The 27184-nt window shown below is 47.8% G+C and overlaps 1 protein-coding gene across 2 annotated transcripts in view; it reads right to left on the minus strand.

Annotated features, from left to right (window-relative positions):
• Positions 1–27184, minus strand: part of LOC144100411 (uncharacterized) — a 45820-nt gene that overhangs the window by 11928 nt on the left and 6708 nt on the right. Inside the window, exons 2-4 of one of the 2 annotated variants that reach the window (XM_077633369.1) lie at positions 25824–25994; positions 20043–20113; positions 12968–13063 (exon numbers count right to left, since the gene is read on the minus strand). In XM_077633369.1, the coding sequence (XP_077489495.1) occupies positions 12968–13063; positions 20043–20113; positions 25824–25994 (338 nt within the window). The remainder of the gene's footprint in view (positions 1–12967; positions 13064–20042; positions 20114–25823; positions 25995–27184) is intronic. The other variant, XM_077633370.1, reaches the window with a different exon arrangement.

The raw sequence follows: 27184 nt of genomic DNA on the forward strand, positions 1-27184 counted from the left end.
TGGGGTCGGGAAGAATGCCGTCCTTAGAAACTACGTGGCCTAAAATTGTGAGTTTTCGAGCGGCAAAGTGGCACTTCTTCAAATTCAACTGAAGCCCAGCGCCGGCGAGACACGTGAGGACATCCTTTAGGCGGAGAAGGTGAGAAGAAAAGTCGGCAGAAAAAACTACGATGTCGTCCAGATAACAAAGACAGGTCTGCCACTTGAGTCCACGAAGAACAGTGTCCATCAGGCGCTCGAAAGTAGCCGGGGCATTGCAGAGGCCAAAGGGCATAACGTTGAACTCGTATAATCCATCCGGTGTTATAAAGGCAGTTTTCGAGCGGTCATTATCAGCCATCGGTACCTGCCAGTAGCCGGAGCGCAAATCCAAAGAGGAGAAATACTCGGCTCCCTGTAAACAGTCCAAGGCGTCGTCGATTCGCGGCAAAGGATAGACATCTTTGCGCGTGATTTTGTTAAGCCTACGGTAATCGACGCAAAACCGGATGGAACCATCTTTCTTGGTGACCAAAACAACCGGAGAAGCCCATGGACTGTTAGATGGCTGTATGACGCCCCGGCGAAGCATGTCGTCCACGTTGTCAGCAATGACTTGGCGCTCAGAGGCCGACACGCGATAAGGACGCTGTCGTAAAGGTGCGTTTGTACCAGTGTCGATTGCGTGCGTAACGACAGACGTGCGACCCAGAGCAGTGTGAGGAAGGTCGAAGGCAGAAGTGAAGTTCTGTAGAAGAGCAGCGAGTTGATCGCGTTGTGCGGGTGGGAGATCTGCGTCAATAGCTTGTTGAAGAACATCGGGTGGTGTCGAAGCGGTCGCTGTATCGCAAGAGCTGAGCACGTTAACGTCTAATGAAGTAGGCGTTGCAGGAAGAGTATTTACAAGCGCGGGATCAAGTTCTTCAATGCGACCGAGACACTCGCCGCGTAGCAGGACGGACGGGCACGAAAATGGATTTGAGACGTACATTGCACTAAGGCCATCTTCGATCTTGAGGACCGCAAATGGAAGCAGGAGGCAGGGATGGCGTGAAGCGGCGTCGGAAGGTGTGAAGAAGACAGTCGAACTAATAACGCTTTCACAGGAGAGTGGAACGAGGGCAGCAGAAAATGGAGGAATGTCTGTGTCACTGGCGACGAGGAGTTTTGCAGGCCGGGTAGGGACGTCACACAAGACGGTATCACAAAGAGGTAAAAAGGAAACTTCCGCGCGGGCGCAGTCAATAACGGCATGATGAGTGGAAAGGAAATCGTAGCCCAGGATGATGTCGTGTGAGCAGCGAGACAGTACAATAAACTCGATGGTGTATAAGACGTCTTCGATGAGAACACGGGCCGTGCACGCCGCTGAGGGATGAATGCGCTGTGATGAGGCGGTGCGAAGCGAAAAGTCGGAAAGTGCGGTGGTCACCTTACGAAGACGACGGCAAAGAGCTTCACTGATGACTGATACGGCAGCGCCCGTGTCGACTAGAGCGAGTACTGCGACGCCGTCGACAAACACTTGAATTACGTTAGTGGGAGAACACCGAGGACTTGAAGAGTTCGAACCAAGCGCAGTTCTTGCCCCGGGAACTGCGACTGTTAGTTTCCCTCAACGGTGCCGGTAGAACGTCGGAGTGGGGACGGGGAACGGCGACGAGGGGAAGGTGATCGGCGAGCTGTGTACGTTTGATTGTCACGAGATACAAATTCGGAACTGGGCGGATTTCTCGGCGAGGGCTGGTCTGTATTGTAGGAGTAGTTCCATAGTTCAGGTCGAGAAGGTGGAAGGCGTTGGCGGCAAAGGCGTGCGACATGGCCCGGCAGCCCGCAAGAGTAGCAGATTGGTCGGTTGTCCGCGGTACGCCAAGGGTTCGTAGGGCGTTGGCGTACCCTTGGAATAGGGACATGGAATGCAGACCCAGGCAAAGGCGAAGGAAGGTTGGAAGGAGCGGCCTGGTAGGAAAGAGATGCTGATGGCATGAGCGGCCTGGCCGCAACTTGGGCGTAAGTCAGTGGTGCCGTTACTTGCGCTGGCACGGGGCTGGGCGGCAGCACAGGGCTGGGCGGGAGCATGGAGCTGGGAGGAAGAACGTCAGCGATGTGATCTTGAACGGCACGCCGTATGGTAGGGGCCAAAGACGGAGCCATGTCAGGAACAAGGCGGCCACTATCCTGTAACTGAGGGACCAGCGATAGCTGGCGGGCGACCTCTTCTCGAACGAAGGCTTTGATTTGCTGAAGTAAAGGGCTGTCCTCTGATGGGGTAGAACCGCCCAGCGCAAGTGTAGAGATGGCGTCGTCTCTAACACCGGACCGCCGGGTAGAAGCGCGCTTCTTACGAAGCACGTCGTAGCTCTGGCAAAGCTTGATCACGTCACTCACCGTGGCAGGATTTTTTACCCAGAGCATTTGGCACGCGTCGTCAGAGATGCCTTTCATGATGTTCTCGATCTTATCCGCTTCAGTCATTAGCGGATCGACACGCTTGCATAGGTCCACGATGTCCTCTATATAACTAGTGAACGACTCATCGACTTGCTGAGTGCGCTCACGCAAGCGTTGTTCTGCCCGGAGCTTGCGAACTGCAGGGCGGCCGAACACTTCTGCAAAATTCTTTTTAAATGCAGACCAAGATGGCAGGTCTGCCTCATGGTTGCGAAACCAGAGGTTCGCCACGTCAGTCAGATAAAAGATTACATTGCTTAGCTTGATAGCGTCGTCCCATCTGTTGTAGCTACTGACGCGCTCATATGCCGCCAACCAATCGTCGACGTCCTGGTCGGCTGTGCCACTGAAGAAGCACGGATCACGCTGCCGTAGAGCTCCAGAACACAGCACGGTGGTTGGGAGGGGCGACGATGTCGTGGCAGTGTCATCCGGCATGCTGGAAGCAGAGGGTAACGTGCGGCTTCTTAGTTCCAGGGTGGACGGGAACGTACCCAGCACCACCTGCACCAATTGTAGGGGTGTGTTTATTCGGTGAACCCAGATGATTCCAGCCGCTCAGGGGAGACTCGCAGCGAAGCGTCAGGCGTGGCGAAAGAGCAAGGCAGCGAACAACTTCTTCGTCCTTGAGAGCGGCAGCACGCGACGCATGTCAGTGGTTATATCGATGAAGATTACCACACTACAATATATATATATATATATATATATATATATATATATATATATATATATATATATATATATACAGGTTAGGACCAGACAATCTTCCTAAAAGAGAACGTACTGCTCTAGAGGCGCTCAGGAACCATACCGTCATCGTCATAAAACCAGCTGATAAGGGCGGAGGCATTGTTATCTTGAACAGGGATGACTATTTAGCAGAAGGCATCCGACAGCTTTCTGACAATCATTTTTATAAAGAACTGCATTGCGACCCCACCGACGAGCACTCAAAAGCTATATCTGACATTCTTCTCGACCTCACAAAACACAATGAAATCTCCCGAAACTATACAAGGCACTCACGGTCACCCCTCCTTCTCCTGGGCGTTTCTACATGCTCCATAAATTACATAAAGCCGGTATTCCTGGACAGCCAATAATTTCAGGAATCGGCACTATCAGAGAACCAATATCAAAGTACATTGACGCTATAATTAGCCACATTCCAGCTACACATCTATCATACATCAAAGATACAAACCACTTTCTCCGCCAGATAGACAATATAAAAACATTACCTGCAGGAGCCTTTCTTGTGACCATGGATATAACATCCTTATACACAAACATTCCCCGTGCCGACGGCATTGCAGCCCTTTTGGAATCTTATGAACTGCAGATCCCTCATGAATCTCAAAGCCTTAGGAACACTAGCCAAAATTGCGTTAGAGTATAATAGCTTTGAATTTGATCTTCAATATTATCTGCAACTAAGTGGCACCGCTATCGGAACAAGAATGGCCCTAAATTATGCCACCATCTTCATGCATCTTATAGAGTCAAAATTTCTTTCTTCTTGTCCAATTCAGCCGTACTTTTGCAAGCGCTATTTGGATGATATTTTTATAATATGGACAAACACAGAACAAGAACTTATCCGTTTCGTTGACAGTTTCAAATCCGTACACCCAAACATAAAGTTTACGCACACCTACTCAGCCAGTCAAATCAATTATCTTGATGTTGACATTCTGGTGGACAATGAGTCAGTTCTACAACCGTTTATAGAAAACCAACCGACTCACAAAAATATCTACATTTTCAAAGCACCCATCCCCGTCACTGCAAAACCACCATCCCTTATTCGCAGGCCCAACGTTTTCGAAGAATCTGCTCTAACGACCTAGACTTTCATGAAAACTCCGAACACATGCGCAACGTGCTCTTAACGCAGCGCTATCCAGGTTTCCTTATTGATGACGCCATAAGCAGAGCTTCAAATCTGAACAATAGACAAATACTCCAGGGGCACCGAATAGATAACCGTAATGATTACACTACAAACCTTATTCTCACATTTAACAGTAACGCACAGAACATAAACGGCACTTTAACATAATAAGCACTTTAATATTCTCCAGCAAAGTCAACGACTATCGAAAATATTTACATGCACACCCCGCGTGATTTACAGGCGTGCCAAAAACATTCGGAACCATCTAGTTCACTCCAAGGAACACAATACCCCAAAATATGGATGCCAGCCCTGTGGTAAAGGTCGCTGCAAAGTTTGCAAGCACATGCAGACTACGTGTTCCGCAACTAGTACGAGGTCAGCTTTCCAGCATTCAATCAACGGTAACTTTGACTGCGACTCATCGAACATTATTTACCTTCTTGAATGCACTGTGTGTAACCAGCAATACATGGGACAGGCAAACACGGCATTCCGCATTCGATTTAACAATCACCGCGCACACACCAAGTCTCTCCCATACCTTCCCTATCCAATAATGTAAACGCAGAAGGACACCCATTTGACCAACTAAAAGTAACAATTATTCAAGGGGGCTTCAAAAACAAGCGAGAACGTAAACAGCGTGAATCCTATTTTATCCACAAGTTTAATACTATTCAAGAAGGTCTTAACGAAAAGCCTGGTAACCTTTCTTTTATTCACGACCTCCAAACAAAATGATACTACACTTCTCGTTAATTGGCTAACTCAGATATACCATTTGTAACTCCTAGTGTATATCCCAGGCAATCATACCCTCCTTACTTACACTATCCTGCCTCATGCAGTATTGATAAGCTTTTGACGTTCCTTTCTTACATTTCCCGACAATTTGAAATCTTTGTACACAGCTAGCCCAGCCCTCCTCCCCTACAAACAAGTATTCTCGGCGAAGTCGTTTCAACGACACTCCCAGGGAGAGGGGTGCACCATTCAGTGAAACCCAGACCCCCTGACTAAGTTCTTACACATGTGCTCGTTAACGTAGCCCACTCCTTCCTTAACGTTCTAGTCCTCGGCTCATGGGAAATTAGTGAGACCCCCAAAAGACGCCTGGATTGGCCTGTTCGTCGCTGCCAGTGCCATTTGTGCAGCGGCTCCTCTTTGGCCACGCATCTGCAGCGGCGCCCTTTGTGTTTGTGCATTTTGTTCGTGTGTTTTGTTTGCACGTTTTGCTTTCGTACGACTGTGGTTGCCGCGCAGCCCATGTCCCCCGCACCATCTTCCTCTCCCTTTCTCTCGTTTTGCCATCTCCTTTTGTACCCCATCCTTCCTTACTATACTAGTGTTTCCCCTTTTTTTATTTTCTTTCTATTTTTTTGCTTCCTCCCCGAATATTGTCCCTGTCTGCTCCCCGCACCCCCATCTTTATTTTTTTATTTTTGTTCAATTTTTGAACTGTTGTTGCTATTTGCTTGTTACACTCCTTTCTCCCTCCTCTGCAGCTCACAAACTAAAAACGTCCATCTGACGTGAGACCACTAATTCCTGAAGACCGCACCGCGGTCGAAACGTTGATAAATAAATGTGTCTCTGTAGAACTGCCCACTTCTAAAATCTTTATTCTGTGGAGCCAACGCAATTTACGTTCGTAATATATATATATATATATATATATATATATATATATATATATATATATATATATATATATATATATATATATATATATATATATATGACCAGGTAAAGGAAACGAGCGGCCTTTTGACAAACTTATGACAAACTTATATATATCGAGGCTGATTTATTTTCTTCTCTAGAACAGATTGTCCAAACAAATGTTGGTGCGTATGTGTAGCGCCATCTTTTCGGACTAACCTGAGCTATATACGTCAGTTGCTGTGGCAGCCGCTAGATGGCACTACATATAGAAAAGCTGCTTGGACATGGCCGTCGGAGGTGGACGTTTCTCTGGGAGCTGCAGCGACTACCTCCGAAGCTAAGGGCTTTTGGTATTTGCGCTTGTATACATGCTGTCGGGCGGTAGTTTTAGACTGAGTTAAGGGTAGCGAGGCCAGCGGAGCTGTGTGAGAATATTCTTTGGCGAACTTTTACGTTGCGCAGAGCCGAGGGCTATCTGAATAGGAATTTTGGCGGGCTTTCACAAGGCGTAGTCGGCCGGACGATGGGTCGGCAAGCTATTAAAGTTAAGGTGGACGGGGACGGGGAGTTAGTACTGTGCCAGGAGTGCGACCGTTGGTGTTATTTAGATGAGACTGGGTTCAGTAGCTTAGCCGAGGCGGATGAGGCTAGCTTCGCGTGTAAGATGTGTAAGCGGTTCGAGGCCGCCGTTCATACGTTAAGAGGGGAATGGGAAGCTGGGTTCAATGCACTTAATGCGGACCTGAAGGTAGAACGAGAGGCACGGATTAAGCTGGAAGCTCAGGTCGCCGATTTGATTAAAAAAGAGGAGGATAATGCCGCCCTGTTTAAGCGAATTGTGGGCGAGATGATAGAAGAGCGGGAAAAGCGGACCCAGCTTGAAAAACAGGTTGAAACGCTCAGGTCGCGGCCGGCTGGGCACCGCAGTTCGGAGAAGTGTCAGGTGGAGGACGAGGCTCGTCGATACTACAGTGCTTTAGCGCAGCGAGCATTGAGGGAGAAGAATGAGAAAGAGATGAAAGAGGTTAAAGCGGGCATGGAGACTCGCGACAATAGCGTACAGCGGCAGGAGAGTCAGCTAGAGCTATCCGGAGGCCAACAGATGGAGTTAGGAAGCGAACGGTTAGGGCGCAGGAGGGTTCTGGTGGTCGGGGACTCGAACGTGGCGAGGGTTGAGGGAGGCGTTCTGACGGCAGTGAAGGCCGACAGGCGGGTGCAGGTGGAGGCTCAGTCGGAGAAGTGCATGGTGGATGCAATGGCCAAAGCCCGGCAGGTGGTGGTGGGCAGCATGATTGGCGAACACCTTGTCGTTATATATGCTGGTCTCAATGATGGGCTGCAGGGGAGGAGCCAGAATCTTGAGACGTAGTTGGAGGTGGGGATGCGTAGGCTTAGAGAGGCCTCTGAGAGTATGCATGTGACCATATGCACAATCCCAGAGGTCCAGAGGCAGGCTCGCGAAACGGAGAGGAGGGTTGTTGAGGCTAACCGTGTAATTAGGCTATTGAGTCGACGACTAAGATACGGGGTGATGGAAGTCAACAGGGAAGTGTACGAGGTTAGGCCCCACCCTTTTTCACAGGATGGCATCCACTACGGTGGTGCCACTGGCAAGAGGGTGGGTAGTAGGATAGGTCGCCAGGCAGCAGCTTTTTTGGGGGGACCCAGAGCTCTGAAGGAACCAGTGTAGGGAAGGAAGAATTAAGATCAAAGGGACAATGGAACCATAGGGGAAGAAAGAGACACAAGCGCCAGGGCAAAGTTAATTCAGATATAGGTTTCATTAACATGCAAGGTGGCAGGAATAGACTGAAATGGGAGGACATAGAAGAACAGTTAAGGCAGGAGGAATTAATGGTATATGATTTAGTGGAAACATCTTAGAGACATGGAGCAACCACCCTGTAACCCAGACTACGCATGGGAATATTGCAATAGAACAGAGGGCAGCAGAAAGGGAGGTGGAATTGGGGCATTCATTCATAAAAGTATGAATTTTCTAAGGGTTAGACTGGGATGCAAGGAACATTTATGGCTAAAAGGAACAGTGGCAGGCAAGCAAACACTCCTTGGCATTGTATACCTTTGGACAGGGACTAATGCCAAAGAGGAAAACAGGAAAATGTTAGAATGTATTGCATGCGACATTGATGAGCTAGGAGGACAGGGCGAGAAAATTATATCAGGCGACATGAATGCACACATAGAAGACCTGGATGGGTACACGGATTCGGCAGGAAGCATGCTGCAGGACATGTGTGACAGGCATGATTTAGTTGTATGCAACAGCACCGAGAACTGTGAAGGGCTCATAACATGAGAGGCGGGGAGTCTGCACTCGACGATAGATTATGCGCTAATGTTACAGAGGATGTATAATAGATTAGGGGTAATGAACATAGATGAAGATGGTTCCAGAAGTCAAGGTAGTGACCACAAGCGTATCAAGTTGAGCTTCAGAAGAAAAAGCAATGTAGGACTGAAGCGAGATGAACAATCAGGGGAAAATTTTTACTCAGAAAAGCAATTGGAAGCAACAGCCAAACAAATCGAGAAAGTAATTTTTGTGGATAGTGAAACAGATTGGACTTATAACAAATTAACTCGATTACTGGAGCTAGAGCTAACTAAGGTGCCAGTAAAACTAAAAGGGAAAAGATGCAAACACAAGAGTTGGTGGGATGAGGAGGTCAAGAGGGCAATAGAGAAGCGCCAGGAAGCGTCCAGGGAACACAGATTTTCCAAGAAGAGGGGGGAACCAAAACCTGAAGTAGACAGGAAATGGGATACCCTCATAAAGTGTAGAAGGGACGCATCCTATTTGATTAATGAGAAAATGAGAAGAAAGGGCGCCCAATGGATGTCATAATAAAAACATAGGGTCACTGACCAAGTCAAAATTTTAAAGAAACGTATTGACGTTTCGGAAGCCCTACGGCTTCCTTGTTCACAATGGGTGAAACCAGGCAAAAGCATGCGTTTATATCTTATTCAAAAATGCGTCGTAATGATCTTGCGTAGTCAGCAGGCAGATTTCCTTGCGTCCGATTTAGTGTACCGGGAGTCAAAAGTAAATAAAAAGGATAGAAAAGCAGCCCAAAAATTCTGGAAACATCTAAATGCAATGAGTAATAAGACTAGGCTAGAACAAAGGTTTATTGTTACAGATGAGGGTATTCGACTAGAAGAGGGATGAAGCAATAAAACACATAGGAACAAGGATGATGGAAAAATTTACAGCAAAGTACGTGGTACATAATTTATCGAAGGAAGATAGACCGGTTACAGCAATAGCTTAACTTGAGCAAGGAGAGTGGGAAAGGGCAGAGAAAAAGGTTCCTAGTGGCACATCAACAGGACCAGATGGTATCCCGATTATGTTGATAAAGAAGTTAGGACCAAAATCCAAGCAAACATTAATACAGGTAGTGAACAAAATGATAGTGGATGAGATAGTTCCCGAGGAATGGCGATTAAGTAGAATGAACATGATATATAAGGGAAAGGGGGACAAAGCAGACCTAAGTAACTATCGTCCCATAACAGTGACATCTGTAGTTTACAGGATGGTGATGCAGATTATAAAGGATAGACTGCAGGCTTGGGTGGAGAACGAGGGGGTGTTAGGGGAACTACAGAATGGGTTCCGGAAACAAAGGAGGTTGGAGAACAATCTATTTTCATTGACACAGTGTATAGAAATTGCGGAAAAGGAACACAGGCCCTTATGGCTAGCATTTCTGGATATTAGGGGAGCCTATGACAATGTTACTCAGGAGCATTTGTGGGACATACTGGGCACATTGGATGTGGAAAATGGAGTAATAAATCTTTTAATATATATATATATATATATATATATATATATATATATATATATATATATATATATATATATATATATATATATATATATATAGGTAACAGAGGGCTCATAAAATGGAAAAAAATGTATCAGGGCCTGTAGAGATACAGGGGGGCTTAAACAAGGATGTCCTCGGTCCCCTTTGGTGTTCATGTTGTACCTGCGAGGGTTGGAGACCAAGCTAGAGGGGAGCGGACTAGGCTTCAACCTATCTTTTTTCAAGCAAGGGGAATTGATTAAACAGACATTACCGGGACTAATATACGCGGACGATATAGTGATAATGGCTGACAACAAGGAAGACCTGCAGAAGTTGTTAGACATATGCAGTACAGAGGAAGGTAGATTAGGCTTCAAGTATAGTAAGGAAAAATCTGCAGTCATGATATTTAATGTAGAGGGCGGCGAGCATAGAATACAGGAGTTCGTGCTAAAAGTAGTGAATGAGTACAAGTATCTTGGGGTGCGGATAAATAACAGTGCTGGGTATCTGACAGAACATGAAAAATATGTAATGAATAAAGCTAGTAGGAATGCAGCTGTCATGAAAAATAGGGCACTGTGGAATTACAATAGGTATGAGGTGGTAAGAGGGATCTAGAAAGGGGTGATGGTCCCTAGCCTGACCTTCGGTAATGCGGTCCTGTGTATGAGGCCAGATGTTCAAGCAAGGCTAGAAATTAAAAAACGGTGAGTAGGGAGGTTAGCTTTGGGAGCACATGGCAATACACCAAATCAGGAGGTAGAATGTGATATGGGATGGGCGTCATTCGAGAGCAGAGAGGCTAGCAGTAAGATAGCATTTGAGGAACGATTGAGAAAGATGGAGGAAAAGCAGTGGGCTAGGAAAGTTTTCAGATACCTGTATATAAAGAATGTTGACACGAAATGGAGGAAGCAAACTATAAAATTGACAAGCAAATATCTGGACAGCAGTAAGGGGGAAAATCCGCAATTATCGGTGAAGAAAAAGGTTAAAGAAACAGAGAGAGCTCTGTGGAAAACAGGGATGCTGACGAAATCGGCGCTGGGAACATACCGGACCTTTAAACAGGAAATTCTCAAAGAACATATCTGTGATAATTGTAGAGGAAGCTCTTTGTAGTTTGAGGCCAGGACTGGAGTTTTGCGGACTAAGACGTACAGAGTCAGGTACCACGAGATAGACACTTTGTGCCTTGCGTGCGGAGAGGAGGAGGAAACGGCTGAACACTTGATACTTTTCTGTAAAGGGCTTCAGCCTACAGTGGAAAGCAGCGGAGCTGATTTACCCAAGGCATTGGGGTTTAGGGATAGTGAAGGGAAAGTGGATTTTAAGAGGTTAGAAGTTACCAAGCGAAGGTTATACGATTGGTGGCTAAAAGAAAGACAGGAATAAAATTTCACAAGGCATGGCTAGGTGGCTTGAGCCACCGGCCGATTAAAAGGGTTCAGCCGTATCCATCCATCCATCTATCCATACGTTGTCACTAGTCGTTTGCGCATTCTACCGTGAGTGAATGTGGAGAGAGGGACGTCCACCTCGAACAGCGTGTAAACATGAAACTCTGTGTGAAGCTTGGCAAGACTGTCACAGAGACGTATGAGTTGCTTCGCGACGCTTATGGCAATGAGGCATTATCGCGGGCGCGAGTCTTCGAGTGGCACAAGAGGTTCGTTTCGGGGAGAACGTCGGTGGAAGACGACACAAGGCAGGGGCTCCCCTCAGCCTCACGGAATGAAAACAACGTGGCTCTGATCGATGAAAACGTACAGCAAGACAGCACCATTACAGTCCGCATGCTATAAGATGCTCTCGACATTAGTAGGACAACATGCCGCCAAATTTTCCGTGAGAACTTGGGAAACGAAAGATGAATACCAGACTTGCACCGCACTCTCTCACACATGACCAGAAGGACACGCGGGCATCAGTGAGTGCTGATTTGCTCTCCGAGGCAGAGAAGGATATCTGCATTTGTCGGAATCATCATTGCTGAAGACGAAACATGGTGTTTTAAACACGATCCTCAAACAAACAGGCAGAGCCCCGAATGGCGGTCCACAAGCTCTCCGGCATCGAGAAAGGCGCGGCGACTTAACACCAAAACAAAGACGATGCTGATAGTTTTTTCGATGCCATAAGTGTCATACACCTCGAGCTCGTCCCACAAGAGCAGACGGTGAATCGAGATTTATATCCGCGTACTCCAGCACATGCGTGATGCACTGCGACGTTACTTATGGGCTACTGGAGGATGGAACCTTCTCCACGATAACGCAAGGCAGCACACTGCTCTCAGCGTGACAAAATTTCCCGCCAAGCACATCATTATTGTACTTCCCAATCCGCCATACTCGCCTGACATCTCTTCATGAAATTATTTCCTGTTTCCTCGTGTGAAGAGAGCCCTAAAAGGTCGCTGGATGGGGAGAGTGGAGGCCTTACTAGACGCCACGACAAAGGAGTTGACAGCCCTGCCAAAAGAAGCGTTTTCCAACTCTTTCCGAGACCTCAAGAAGCGTTGGAAGCTGTGTATAAAGTGCAAGGGAGACTACTACGAAGGGGTGCTGCACAAATGATTTAACTGTTAAATGCATCTTTTTAAGACTCAGTCTCGGAACTTTACGGACAAAGGTGGTACATCCTCTCCACCGTGAAAGGTGAGCCACCTGCTTGCAGCAGGCTTCCGATAAACACACAAGGAATCAATGAGGGTAAGGACCACTATAATTGTTGGCACAATGAATGCAAATGTCGCGCTAGGATGTGCAGATTGTAGAGAAGATTTAAGTAGATATGGAGTAAATGCTATGCTAACGAATGTTGTCACTGCAGTGCTTGGTACCAATGTAACGAAACAAGAGCTCTGTTTATTGTCAATACCCGCTGTGCACTCATGGTAAAAAAAACACGGCATAGGCAGCCTTCATTTCTAGAGTGGGGCAACCTTGGCGCAGCACAGATCCTAATGCAGAAGTTTTAACTATCCCCAGATATCTTCGCAGGAGCACCTGGTATATATTGCTTGCCACATCCAGCGAGCCAGGCTAATAGAGTAATGTACAAAAATTAAACACAAGAAACCAGTGATCTCTGCGGGTATAAAAGGAATTTCGCTTACCGATTTTTTGTCAGTACAGTATATTTTGTCCGGCACGTTTTCGGTGTTTTCTAACAAGCATTGCAGCATAATTTTGTGAGCATCTCGATCCCGCATCTGCAATGAAACCAGGCACGATAGCGGCGAAACGAAAAAAATATATAAGTCGCTTTTCTTACACTGCCACTGTAAGTATGAAGCAGCAAAGGCATCAGAGGTTTCAACTAGCGTCCGCGCCTCACATACCCTTTGATTCAGAATATCGTCGCAGATAATATCATCGCTGAGAAACTGGTTGTGTTAATTTTCGCAGGCGGAAATCTTTTCGTGCTCTTGCAAGGCAAATCCTGTTGATCGCATTCTTGTAGCGTGCTGCGATCAGCGCATACAAAGTACTTAACTCTCAAGCATATCTCAAGAGTCGGTTGTAAATTGAGAATGCAGCACAACGACTGTCTCCCAATGGGCTTTAAATTGCTATACATATGTCCTTGTGCGAATGAAAAGACGTCACAATGAAGATCCAATGAGAAGACGTCGCACTACAGTAATCGATTTTTTTCTGAAATGGCCGCTTGTAATCCGCACTGTCACGTCGCCTTGAGTACCGCGTTGGCAAGCCCGCTACGTGCATTTTGTGTCGTTTAACACGACTTTCGTACAGTATACATGCGCCGAAGATGCAGAAGCTGCGACCTGGCCATGCTCCGTTTTCTGAGCCCTGTGACGTGAAATAAAAACACCAGAGCCGTCGCATTGCATTACCCAATTCCACCGCATGCCGACGCTTCGGCGGCCGCCAACTACGCGGCGGTGGAGCTCATTTCAGACCCCTTCCCCTGGATGTCAGGTAGTATGCGCGTCGCTAATCAGAGACGTCCATAGTCGCACCATGTGTATGATCTCTCTTTAAGTCCCTTGGAACTATGCCTGTCCTTGCTCCCACTCTAGCTAAAGCCCTCAGAAAGGGTATTCCCTCCGATGCCAGCCCGCCTCTCTATCGCCAGCCCCCTTTTGCACCTTCCTACCTGGCCTACTCGGGCTAACCTAACTCCGATCTGGACCACCCGTTCAGTCTCCGTGAGCTTGAAGGGGTTCTGGCTACTAATGCTATCCGCTCGGCTCCCGGTGAGGACACCATTACATACACCACACCACGAAAACTTTCTGAGCGCCGCAAAGAACTCCTCCTTCACACGTCCAAAGAGGCCTGGGACAATGGCCGCCTGCCGAGCTCTTCGACCTCCTGCCTCATTTCTATGATTCCAAAGCCGGGCAAACTTTCTTCGCTCTCTAACCTTCGCCAAGTCTCCCTGACGTCGTGCGGTTGTTAGGCCATTGAGCGAATGGCCCTGACTCGCCTATCTAATTTTCTCGAGGCCGGAGATTTCTTCCCCCATTTTCTTATCGGCTTCCGACGTCAGTTTGTGCACAGAAAATGTTTCTAATTCTCCAGCCCCCCTTTCTCTCACCTACCACACCCAAATTGATGCACTATATGGTGATAGTGAATTTTCATGGCGCAAGGGCATCTGCGGCCAGAGAGCGCCATGGCACAAGCTATTTTCGTTTGCACAAGGTGGGCTCAAAACCTGTCTTCCAAGAATTTCACTTGTTTAAGCCGAGCACCAGGCGAGGAGAAACGTACCCATTGCATCACCGGTGGGTACCCGGCGGCACTAGAGATCGAACCCCGCATCTCCCGCATGTGAGGCGGATGCTCAGACCTCTAGGCCACCGCTGTGGTAAGTTCACGCACTTGTGACCGTCGATGCCCGCAAGGCATTCGACGGTGTGTGCCACGACAGCATTCTTTCTGAACTCGCCTCCCTGGCCTATTGGTCCAGCAAGTACTCTTATATCCGCTCATTTCTCTCTAACCAAGTGGCTCGATTTAGAGTGGACACCCACCTGTTCGATCTCACCACCTCATCCGAGCCGCTCCTTAAGGTGCTGTTCTCACTCCTACCCTTTTCAATCTTGCTATGACCCCTCTCGTCTTCCAGCTAGCCGAAACTGCCGACCTACCCCGCATCTTTTACGCCGACGACATCACTCTCTGGTGTTCGTCTGGTTCTCCCGGTCACGTACAGGACACTCTGCAGCGTGGCCTAGGTCTAATCGGCTCCTTCCTCACCACCGCCCTTCTCTCTCCTGCTCCGGGGAAGTCCGACCTTGTCCTTCTCAACCACTCCTCATACCAGCCCCCGCACAACCATATCGTCTCTCTCCAGGTTTCTGGTGGTTCCGTTCCTGTCGTCACCCAGTACAGAGTTATTTGCTTCCCTTCGCATGCGGCTAAGAACGTGCAAGCCCTCCACCCGGCTGTCAATACCTGCCACTGTATAACTCACCATCTGCGGCGCGTGGTCACTCGGCGCTCGGGTCTCCACGAAGCCCATGCGTACCGAGCTGCCCACGCGCTCGCCCTAAAGAGGGTCTTGTATTTTGAACCCTATGTTTCCTTCGCACTCAACTTAAAGTTCTCGAGACTTCCCTTGTGGGCCTGGACAAGGCATCTCTCAGCCTCCATATCGCTACATCTACCGCTAAGCTATTTGCCAAAGGCCTCTTCCATCATCTCCATTCTCTTGCTCTCCATCATGACTTTTAGCTTGCCCGGCTTTCCCTTACCCGTCATGTCAGCGGTTATTGGCTAAGGTGGGTATCGCTCCCATTCCCATCTCCTCATTTTCCTCTTCTATTCCCACCCTGGCTTCTCCCCCTCCCGACCAATATCAATCAATCAATCAATCAATCAATCAATCAATCAATTTATGTTTTGCATGGAAAAATACAGCAAAAAAAGGTGACTGAAGAAAAAACCGAAGAAAGTCCTCTATCCTGCAGGCCAGCCATCGTCATGCCACCTGCTCGACCCAACACACAAAATCCACACAACGCGACCAATTCACGAGACTAATTCACCGGTACAGACCCAGAGCTACTCGCCCAACTGCATAAACGCTACCTGAACACGTCGCATACAGACCCCCTACCCGCATACGAGGGCCTCCCCAATGAGACCCTAGACGCAGACATAGTAGATGCCGAGGTTTGGTTCCCTCTGGGTCAGCTCCGTACCACCTCCGCGGCGGGACCGGACGGAGTGTCGACCAAAACGCTCAGAAACCTAGACCCCAAGTCTGTCACGGCTCTGACAGACATAATGAACACCTACTTGAGGGCATGCGTGATCCCCCTGGAATGGAGGCATGCACGGCTGACCTTTATCCCCAAACCGGGAAAGAAACTCTCGATCGACAATCTGCGGCCTATCTCTCTCACGTCTTGCATCGGAAAACTCATGAAGCATGTCATCTTTAACCGATTGCAAAATTACGCGGAAGACCGCGACCTTCTTCCTAAAATAATGATTGGCTTTAGGGCTGGCTTGTCCACACAGGACGTAATGCTCCAGTTTAATTAGGACGTGCTGGACCCTCCACGCGGGACCGGGACGAAGGCAGTGCTCGGGCTAGACCTGAACAAGGCCTTCGAAAACGTCTCGCATGAGGCAATCCTCATGAACCTCTCTAAAATCGAGCCGGGAGAACGGACATTCAATTACATTCGATCATTCCTATCCGAGCGGACCTCAGAGTTTGCATTAGGTGGCCTCAAATAGTCGCCCATTCCTCTGGGAAGCCGAGGCACGCCACAGGGCTCGGTGCTCGCACCTTTCCTCTTTAAGCTTGCACTCATTACACTACCCCCCAAACTGCACATCTTATACGTGGGCGACATCACCCTTTGGGTAACCACTGGGAATGATGGTCAAATAGAGGATACCCTGCAGCAGGCGGTCGACAAAACTGAAACATGCATCGGGAGCGGGCCTTGAATGCTCGCACTTGAAATCGGAACTGCTGGTTCTTAGGGCCAAGCCACAAGGTAGAAACGCAAACCTGACTCCTCTGAATGTATATGTGCAAGGACCTCCGGTCAAGGAGGTCCAACCCATACGCATTCTGGCCATGTATCTACAGAACAATCGCAAAAACACCGAAACGTTCAACAGGCTCACGGCCACGGTCAATCAGACTGTGCGACTAATCAGACGGATCTCCAGCAAAAGACGAGGCATGAAAGTGAAAGATCTGTGTCGACTTGTACAGGCTTTCGTGGTTAGCAGGGTCGCCTACTCTCTCGCTTACATGCAACTACAGCTCGCAGAAAGGGGCAAGGTCGAAGCTACAATCCTGCAGGCCTACAAGGCAGCCCTTGGGCTCCCGCACAGTACGTCCACAGAAAGGTTGCTGGCCCTTGGGGTTTACAACAAACTCTCGGAGCTCTGAGAGGCGCGCCTCGTTTCCTAGCTTGGACGACTCACTCGTACGAGAGCGGAAAGGGTCATCCTATACAGACTAAAGATGTGCGAAAAGCTCCCAGAGAGGGACGCGAAAACGCTGGTACCCACCCACATCAGGAAAGCTCTTTTGATTAAACCCCTACCCAAGAACATGCACCCCGCGCACCACGAAGGCCGACGCACAGCGAGGGCTCGCGCCCTACACACCAAATACGGCCGAAACGATAATGTGGCGTACGTGGACGCAGCGCAATACTGACAAACCCCGAGAAAAGAGCTTGCACTGGTCGCGGTGAACGGGAACGACGCCCCGTTGGCGGCCGCGTCGATAGAAACCACCTCTTCCGAGACGACAGAGGAAGCGGCAATAGCCTTATCTATAGCGAACATGTGTGCTGATATATTCAGTGACTCCAAAACAGCCATTCGCCATTTATTGAGGGGCCATATTACATCTACCTCAATCCGCATTCTCCAAAACACACCCCTTCCGATTAGAGACGTTGAATTGATCTGGGTCCCGGCCCACACGTCTAATCCAGGGAACGAGGTGGCTCATGCACCAGCCCGAGGTTTCGTCGACCGGGCAGTTAGTGCGCCCTCCGACCCGAATTTCACGAGAGACGGGTTGATCTCATTTCATCACATCACCCATCACTTTAAACTGCAGAGGCGCGCATATCTCCCTCCCCACAAATCGTTAACAAAAGCGCAGGAAGTCACTTGGCGCTGACTGCAAACACGCTTCCTTCTGAATCCGGCAGTACTTGCCCTCATATACCCTGGCCAGAACGACCCAAACTACCATAAATGTGGTGAAAGGGCCACATACGACCACATTCTCTGGAACTGCGCAAATGATCCGCATCCGGCGGATTTGATACAGCTCCCTTCTCCCGAGCGGTGGGAGGCCGTGCTGGTCACCTCGGACCCTAAGATTCAAGTACAGGCAATCGAGTGGGCCAATAAGGTCGCCGCCAGCCATGAGCTAGCGGCCATCTAGTATGTGTCTCCTGCAACCTGCTCTCGACGCAATAAATGTTTTACAATCCAATCCAATCGCAAGCCATATTCCCAATTGCCTGGATTGTTCTCTGCACTTGATAACACCTCCATAACCGGAAAGAGAAAAGAACGCCTCACTAGAGAAATCGCAGAATCTGAACAGATACGTAGCCTGGGGGAGGACTGTGTCGGCACAGCCTCTATCGCCCTTCCCTAAAAAGAGCTGACCTATGTGCGCATGCGTGAACGACAGCCACGTCTGTACAGACTGTTTACAACAGTGGATTCTTTCATAATAAAAGCTCGTTGTAAGTTCAGCGCCCATACTTGTCTCGTCTTTGTCCACGTGCTTTTGCGCTGCTTTTTCGGAAAAATGTGGTGGACCATACTTCGTATTCAGTATCAAATAACTCATAGAAGTTTGTCAATGACCCTCATGAGAAAAGTATTTAACAGCTGCATCGTGCATGCAGTGAAATGAAGGCCGAAACGCGGAGCCTAACGACAAGGGTTGAAATTAATAAAGGACAAAGCAGAGAGGTATGGAAAGGCAAATGACAGGAGTAACGCTGAGAGCCAGGCGGAGAGCTGGGCGGTTTAGGAAACAATGACATTAATGTCATGCTAATTAATTACTTATTTATGACATCTTGCATTAATGACATCCTAGCCAAAATCAACGCGAAGAAATGTACTCGGACAGGGCATGTAATGCGAAGGCAAGACCATCGATGGTGGTTGAGGGTATCTTAATGGGTTCCAGGATAGCAAGACGATACCAGGGGGCTTCACGAGGTTATGTGGGTGGTTGAGATTGAAAATCGTCTAGGATAAGGTTTTGAAGGCTGGTTCAATACAGTGTTAATAATTAGGATATAGAGAAGCCTTTGTCCTGAACTTGGCGTAGCTAGGCTGCTGCTGCTCTAGTTGCTGGTGCAGATTATGACTGCAAGTGGACTGCCCTCGACACACTTCACATTTATCTCACATATTCTTAAAGTGGGAAGAAGTGTGCAGTTCCTCTGGTGACGTGGCCGGTCCATGATCAAGTGCATACTGAAGAAGTTGGCGCGGAACAACGAGGACAAGCGAGACAAAAAAAGACAAGCGCTCGTCTTTGTCTCGCTTGTCCTCGTTGTTCCGCACCAACTTCTTGAGTATGCATATCAACCAACTAGCCCAACTTTCTGCTTTCCATGATCAAGTGTTACAGGGGGTGAGATGAGAAGACGAAGGAAGTAGGGGTATCCTGAATCCTCGTGCGAACGTCACTAAGAGTAGCTTTGCCCAGCTCGATAACGCAGGACGAGTAGGCTGACGGATGGGTTCACTTCATCGGAGACCTGCCATAAGCATAACAGCGGAAAACAACGGACGTGTCTGGCTAGAGGTTCAAATTAAAGTTACTAGATGTACACATGCCCACATAACTGGCTTCGTGCTAGTGAATCAGATCTCTTCTCTAGCACTATGGTAAAGGTGTGGGCTAGATGGTGATTCATGCCCAAGTATGCTCGTCCAGAGGTCAGCATTTGTATGCTAGGTTTGTCAATTTGTCTATGTACTGTTTTTTTTCTGTACTTGGCAAAAATTCTTCGTCTGTTGGTTCGCTTTAGCGCGCATACGCAGCATTTAGCACCTTTTGCCTTGCATTCTGATGGTCTTAATCTTGTTGATTCTAACCCGTTCGCCCTGCCGCACGTAGTGAACGCGGCACAGAACTAGCTAACGCATAGTATGAACGTTTCAAAGCGTTGCGAATGCTTGAGACATACGTACCACTGCATATACATGTGGGAATTTGCTTCCCTTCAGGCGCACCATAGAACAATTCCGGAGGACCGCTGAGACTGGGAAGAGAGGTACACGCAGTTGCATTGAAAGAAAAGTAGAAATATAGCAAAATAGCTGGGTGGCCCGAAAGAGTTGGCCAATTAAAGAAGTTTATCGCGTAAACTCAGGAAGTACATTTCGTCGCAGTCGCTGTTACTAAAAGGCGGAGTTGTGGTTCGTTCATGTCCCGTAAGGGCTGTTGCTTTCGAGCAGTACACCATGCATTCCCACCTACTGCGCACAATAAAGCGATTCGCAGTACTACGGTATATGCGAAAATATTCTTTAAACACCAAGCACCAAGTTTTTTATTAGGTACAGAAAAAAGCTCTTAGGCGATTAGCAGTCGATCTTTTGAAAGAGTCCGCATTTTCATTTTCTGCTGACTGTTGCAGCTCGAACTTAAGGGTATGACGTGATAGCTGAAATGCGTTAATGCGTATATATGTGCAACTCGTCATATATTTTACCTGCATAGATCACTGGGACTCATTATACCACTCGTGTTGTAGTGGTGCGGCGGTTAAGCGATGCGCCACTGCTATGTCTGGTGGCTATTTCCAACACAGGCACCAGTGGGGCTTGCAAGACGCAGATATATCTTGCCGAGCAACCACTCGCGAACAATCGATAATACTCCTGTCCCGGTGGGCAGATTGCTACCTGACAAGGATCGCACCACGTCACCCGTCAAGCGTGGCTGCCCACCGTTCAGGTAGCAGTAAATTAATGATTTTTCTGGAGAGGCTGCTCGGAAAGTGAAACCTGGGTATAAATTTCGTTTTAACTGAGGTCGGCACGTGTGGCGCCGGTCGCTAGTTTTGCTTGCACAAACCCTTCTAATGCTAACCCATTAATAAAACGTCTTGACGCCGTGTAATAGCAAGTAACTATCTATGCAGACAAGCATGGCTGGTTCGACCCCGGGCACTTCGGTTTTTGCTGCCTCAGGATGAACGTACGGCATTTACATCTTTTTAGCATTTAGGTAAACTTAGAGCACAAAACGTTGTTTCGTGCATAGTTCGGGTCATATCTGCATTATCTTGAAAACACAATGTCACACGTTTTAATGGTCATATAGTTTCTTCCGCAGGTTTCCAACAGTGCCCGATAACTGCGGCGAACCGTTTTCAGGCTGTAAGCTAAATACGAAGCGCTAAACTTTTTAAACGATTCGATATCAACTCTTTAGCGGGTTCTTAAAATATTATTTTGGTCCACACCACACATATGTGGAGCTGTCTTCTTAAGCCAGAGTGCCGTGTCTCTCTGGCCAACAGTTACATTTATTGTTAGTGTAAGGTACTAGCATCCAGGCAGACTGCCTTCAAAGAAACTGCATGCTACCCTAAAAAAAAGCGGGAACTTCGGCTATGTCTCATTCCACTTTTCTGGCAGTGCCCGACTTGCAAGCGCTTTCGCGCCAAATAGCACACTCTGCATTTCCATCTATTTCCTGCTTTTGCCCCAGAGCAGCACGAAAATGTTTTCGCTACTTAGCATGCGCATGTCGCAAGCGTTTTGCACCAAATGCTGCAAATTGATACGATCGGCTATTACAAGGAGAAGCCCTAATTTAAAGAGAGCACACGTAACTCAACCAGCAAAGCGTTGAATTTGTGGTGTGTTCGCTATTCAGGATGGCCAACTACAGCTTTATCAAAACCACGTTTTCTTATTAGCGAAATGCGGGAGTGGAGAATCGCCATTAATGGCCTCAGAAGCAGAAAAGCCGGAGCGGTTCCCGCAGATGCAAACTGATGATCGGATCTGAGGACGCGCTCTTTGCTGCATGATATCAAGCGTAGCAAGGCGGGGCAATCCACCTCGGAGCGAGTAGCTCCATATCCAAGGCTGAAACCTACGACCTGAATCGAAATCACTCACAGAAATCTGATTTCTCGTACGACAAGTATGAAAACGTGTTTTCAATCATCGGTTGGAATTCGTGATTGGTGAATTCGTGATGCCGAGACGTTTGATGCTTTAAGTGTCGAACTCGTGGACCTTTTCTTCGTTAGTTTCCCTAAGAAACTGACCTGGGCTTCAACTTCGTCAGAGCCTGAGCACATCTCACAGACTCGGAGCAGCTCAAGAAACTGTAACAGCGAACTTTATTTTTGTGGAATAGGCCTCACGTACATAAAGGTTGTTGTTGTGAAATAATCACAGAATGAACTTTTCTGCTGTATCGCGGTGTTTTACCAACCCTAATCATTGCTTCATTCTGATGACAGGAATAATTTCGATCGGGGCCCTCAGAGTTATACTCCTCGGTTGGCGACATGAGGCGCACGCGATAGAACCTGAACAAACATTGCACATTGTTTTTTTTTCTTGATATTTGCTCAGATTACAACCTGGTTCCATAACATTTTAAGTACTCATCACTCGCAACACTAGGCTGTGCACGTACGACACGCAGCTTTGAAACAACCAAATGAGAGCTATTTTTAGTGCGAACCACCGAGAAAGGTGCTAGCAGTAAGAAACTATGTGTGCATAAAAGATTCAAAACTTCCTAAGGGCACTTAAGGGGGCTCTGAAAGGGGCTCTCAACAAAGGTGTACTCTTCCTGGAATGTTAAAGAACGCCGCTTCGCGAATCTCCACCAGGAATGTTTTTTAAATTCCTTTTGTAGAAGCCGACTTATCTTGAGTTAAATATTGAATTGCAGCATTTTAGGGCCTTTCTCTCTCCTCTCATCGTTTTTGCAAGCTAAAACATCTGCGCTCCTGGGCAGGACCCGTCGCCGGCACAAGCTGGAATTCCCCAATGGCCAGACCTTCTTTACTTTTCGCGCCATGGTACCTACATCACGCCTGAAAGGATCTAAAAAACAGCCAAGTGTGAGCACAATTACTCCTTAGCCAGCCACGAAGAAGGGCGCAAGGCTTAAATGTCGCCGGAAAGTACTAGCCGAGTTTCCCGCGTGATTCTGGGTTAACTGATGAGTCTAGAAGAGTAATATTTATATAAGCTTTTTATGACGACAGATTGAAGTGGTTGAGTGAGTTTAATGTACAGCTTTTGTCTGTTAAGTTTCGAGACTGAGTTATTTTCTTCGCTAGAACAGATTTCCCAAAAAAAATGTTGGCGCGTATGTGTAGCGCTTTCTTTTCGGGCTAACATGAGCTATTTATGTTAATTTCTGCGGTAGCCGCTCATAGCAGTGCATGTAGAAAAATACGTTTTCACTAGTCGTCTGCGCATTCTCCTGTGAGTGAATGTGGAGACATGGACATCTACCTCGAACAGCGTGTAAACCTAAAATTCTGTGTGAAGTTTGGCAAGACAGTCACACAGACGTATGAGATTCTTCGTGACGCTTACGGCAACGACAGATTATCGCGGGCGCAAGTTTTCGAGTAGCGCAAGAGGTTCGTTTCGGGGAGAACGTCGGTGGAAGGCGACACAAGGTAGGGGCGCCCTTCAGCCTCACGCAATTAAAACGTGAATAGGATCAGGGAAATCGCACAGCAAGACCGCACCATTGCAGTCCGCATGCTATCAGATGCTCTTGACATAAATAAGACAATATGCCACCAAATTTTGCGTGAGAACTTGGAGAAACGAAAGCTGAATTCCAGACTTGTGCCGCACTCCCTCACACAAGACCAGAAGGGCACTCCGAGACAGAGAAGGATGCTGCATTCGTCGACAACATGATTGCTGAAGACGAAACGTGGTGCTTTCAATACGATCCTCACAGAAACGCATAGCGCCGAAAGGCGGTCCACAAGCTCTCCGGCGTCGAGAAAGGTGCGGCTACCGAAGGCCAAAGCAAAGACGATGCTGATAGCTTTTTTCGCCGCCAGAGGTTTCATACAAGACGAGTTTTTCCCGCAAGGGCAAACGGTGAATCAGGAGTTTTATATCCGCGTGCTCGAGCACATGCGTGATGCACTGCGACGCAATCGCCCTGAGTTATGGGCATCTGGATTATCTAGCCTTCTCCACGATAACGAAAGGCGCACACTGCTCTGAGCGTGACAAAATTTCTCTCCAAGCACAACATTACTGCACTTCCTCATCCGCCATACTCGCCTGACCTCTCCCCATGCGATTTTGTCCTGTTTCCTCGTGTAAAGAGAGCCCTAAAAGGTCGCTGGATGGGAAGCGTGGAGGCCATTCAAGACGCCATGGCGAACGGGCTGTCAACCCTGCCATAAGAAGCGTTTTCGATCTGTTTCCATGACCTCAAGAAGCGTTGGAAGCTGTGCATAGACTGCAAGGGAGACTATTTCGAAGCGGTGCTGCGCAAATGATTTCAATGTTAAACGCATTTTTTTAAAGGACTCAATCTTGGAACTTTACGGACAAAGGTTGTACTCTCTTTTGAAGGTGTTCAGAGTACTTTTAAGAATGCTTACGTGCTGTAAATGCGAAAGGATTTGTGTCATCATAGATTCCGTAATTTTTCAATCAGTAATCGTTCACATGTACCGTTAATATTAGTTAACTGTATTTTTAAAGTAGTTAGTACTAGCTAGTGACAAGTAGTAATGAATCATAGGCCTCTAGGGTAAATACCTTTAGGTTAAAACAATTAGGTGTAAAGCCTAATGTTGAAGGTCTTTATGTCAAGCGCCTTTTCGAAGAAGGCGTTTAGGTCTAAGGCATTTATGCGGATTGTCTTCACTATAAAGGACTTTCAACTAAAAGCTTCACGCTAAAGACACAAGTGCATTAGTGTCAGGATATTCACTGTAAAAGGTCTTTGAACTCAAGAGCTCCATCCTAAAGGCCTTTGATTTAAGCCCCTTAAACCTATATACCTTGGGCCTAAGGGGTCATTGGGTGTTTAGGCATACATTGGGCCCTCTGTTCATCTCCTGCCCAGTGGGATCAGCATGTGTCGTTCGCCTTCAATTACGTTATGTGATGCCCTCAGACGGAAGACACAAGCTTGTTCACTCTTTCAGTCACTTCTTTCAGATGCATTTCTTTAATTAATTCATTCATTACAATTATTTCATTAACTCGCCATCCCCTATCACAAAACCAATCAATCATCAATCACTAGAAGGACAAATTACCATGATTATGACTTTTTTGCGCAGCCGCCAATTATAGGTCGCCGGTACGAATCCCTGCTGCGAGCTAGGCTCTAACTTCACTAATATGTTCATGCTGTAGAAAACGCTGAATCGTACGACACCATCCGCAACATTCTGCGGCAAACGGTTGGCGTGACATGAAATTTTTACGCAGTCCCAGATTATTTCCGACACGAGGTGCCGACTACGCCGACGGCTTTTCGACCGAACGAGCTGTATACGGTATCGCGCAATATTTTATGGACTACCTCTTTAACCGCGCGGTCTAGAGCGACAAAAGTGGCTCTCCTCTAACCTGCTACCACACATGCAACTTTTCTCAAGAAAACAGCTTGTGATTTGATTTGTGTGGGTTCAACGTCCCAAAGCGACTCAGGCTATGAGAGACACCGTAGTGAAGGGCTCCGGAAATTTAGACCGCCTGGTGTTCTTTAACGGGCACTGACATCGCACAGTACACGGGCCTCTGGAATTTCGTCTCCATCGAAATTTAATCGCCGCGGCCGAGATCGAGCCCGCGTCTTTGGGGCGAGCAGCCAAGCGCCATAACCACTCAGCCATCGCGACGGCCGAGGAAACAGCTAGTGAAACTTAAGATTTAATTCATATTAAACTGTAATACATGGCCGCGTGTCTGAGCCATTCTGTGTTTCACCGTACTTACACCAAGCACACTCGTACACGTTCTCCATAGTGAGCGGGGCAGATATGGAGCGATCTTTCGCGTGATATTTATCGTGGGGAACACCTTGGACGCTGTTCATACGTGCAGTCGCCGCTGCAATAAGCACAGCTATAGATGGTAGGAGCATCAGGATCCGTGCGCCGGCCAGGCCTGCAGTGGATGATGAAAGAGGGCAAGAGGAAAATAGGCATTCCTGTGTAAGGCCCAAACACATCTCTTTTTTGGCGCGTTAGCATTAGAGCACCCACTGAAGTGATTTCTCTCCGTCAGCATCGGTCTCTGAAGCCTCCGAGAATGCGGGCACAGAAATAGAAAACTTACCATGCTTATTCCCTCGAGTGGGATTCGAACCCGGGGAGGTGGGTTCAGTTTTCCTTCAGACCGCAAATCCATAGCCACAGCCTTCCTCCCCGCGTATCAAAAAGCGAGCCTCTTGAATTGTGCTCACAACGCAAACATTAGTTCGCACTCCTGCACACAGAGGACGCAACTTATGCGTGGCGCACGCTCTAGTTTGCGTTACCGCGGAAAGAGGGTGTCAGCAGTCAGTTTCCTGAAGAAATCGGAGTGCGCATGTTAAAGCGTTCCTGCGCTTATCAATTTCACTGATCACGCGTGAACTTTTCTTCACGTGTCAGCTTTCTGCGGTTTATCAAAAGGGCTTGTGACGGCGTTAATAAGTGCACCGTGCCAGGGGAGATCTTGACGCAAGACGATAATGGGCTAGTCGGTTCATAGTTATTGCAACAACAAAAAAACTGACTGCGGGAAGACGACGAGACACTCAAAGCACAGAACTTCCAACTGACTTTATTTTGTGAAAACAGGGCGCTTATGAAGGCTATCAACATGGCAATGAAGGTAGCGCGCAATAACACCGTGCGCAGGCGACGACAGTGTAAATAGAGAACGTCTGATTAGGACCGACGGAAAGCCCGGATGGGCCTGTGAATGAATTCGATTTGTTTCCTTCATAGAGCTAACGCGAAGGCGAGCTGACACAGCTGTCATCGCTTTTGGGATAAAGTGAGCCTTAATAACCTCTTTTTTGGTTTTTGTTTTCGCAATATCAAGGAATTTTGTTTTGTGCGGATAAGGAAAGCAATTTCTGCTGTCGCAGCAGTTACAGTGCAGGGGTGCCCGTAACGGTGCGCAGAGATTGCCTGTGCTCCAGAGCACGCTCATTAAAACAACGGCCAGCTTGTCCTAAGTAGGACCGTCCACACGAGAAAGATATTTCATAGATAACTTCGGAAAAACATTTATCGAACTTGCTCTGGTAGTTCTGCTTGCAAGTGGCGGGGTTTTTTTTTGTTCTAGCCAGTTAAAGACACACTTTT

This window comes from Amblyomma americanum, chromosome 8 (genome assembly GCF_052857255.1).
Source record: "Amblyomma americanum isolate KBUSLIRL-KWMA chromosome 8, ASM5285725v1, whole genome shotgun sequence".
Lineage (NCBI taxonomy): Eukaryota > Metazoa > Arthropoda > Arachnida > Ixodida > Ixodidae > Amblyomma > Amblyomma americanum.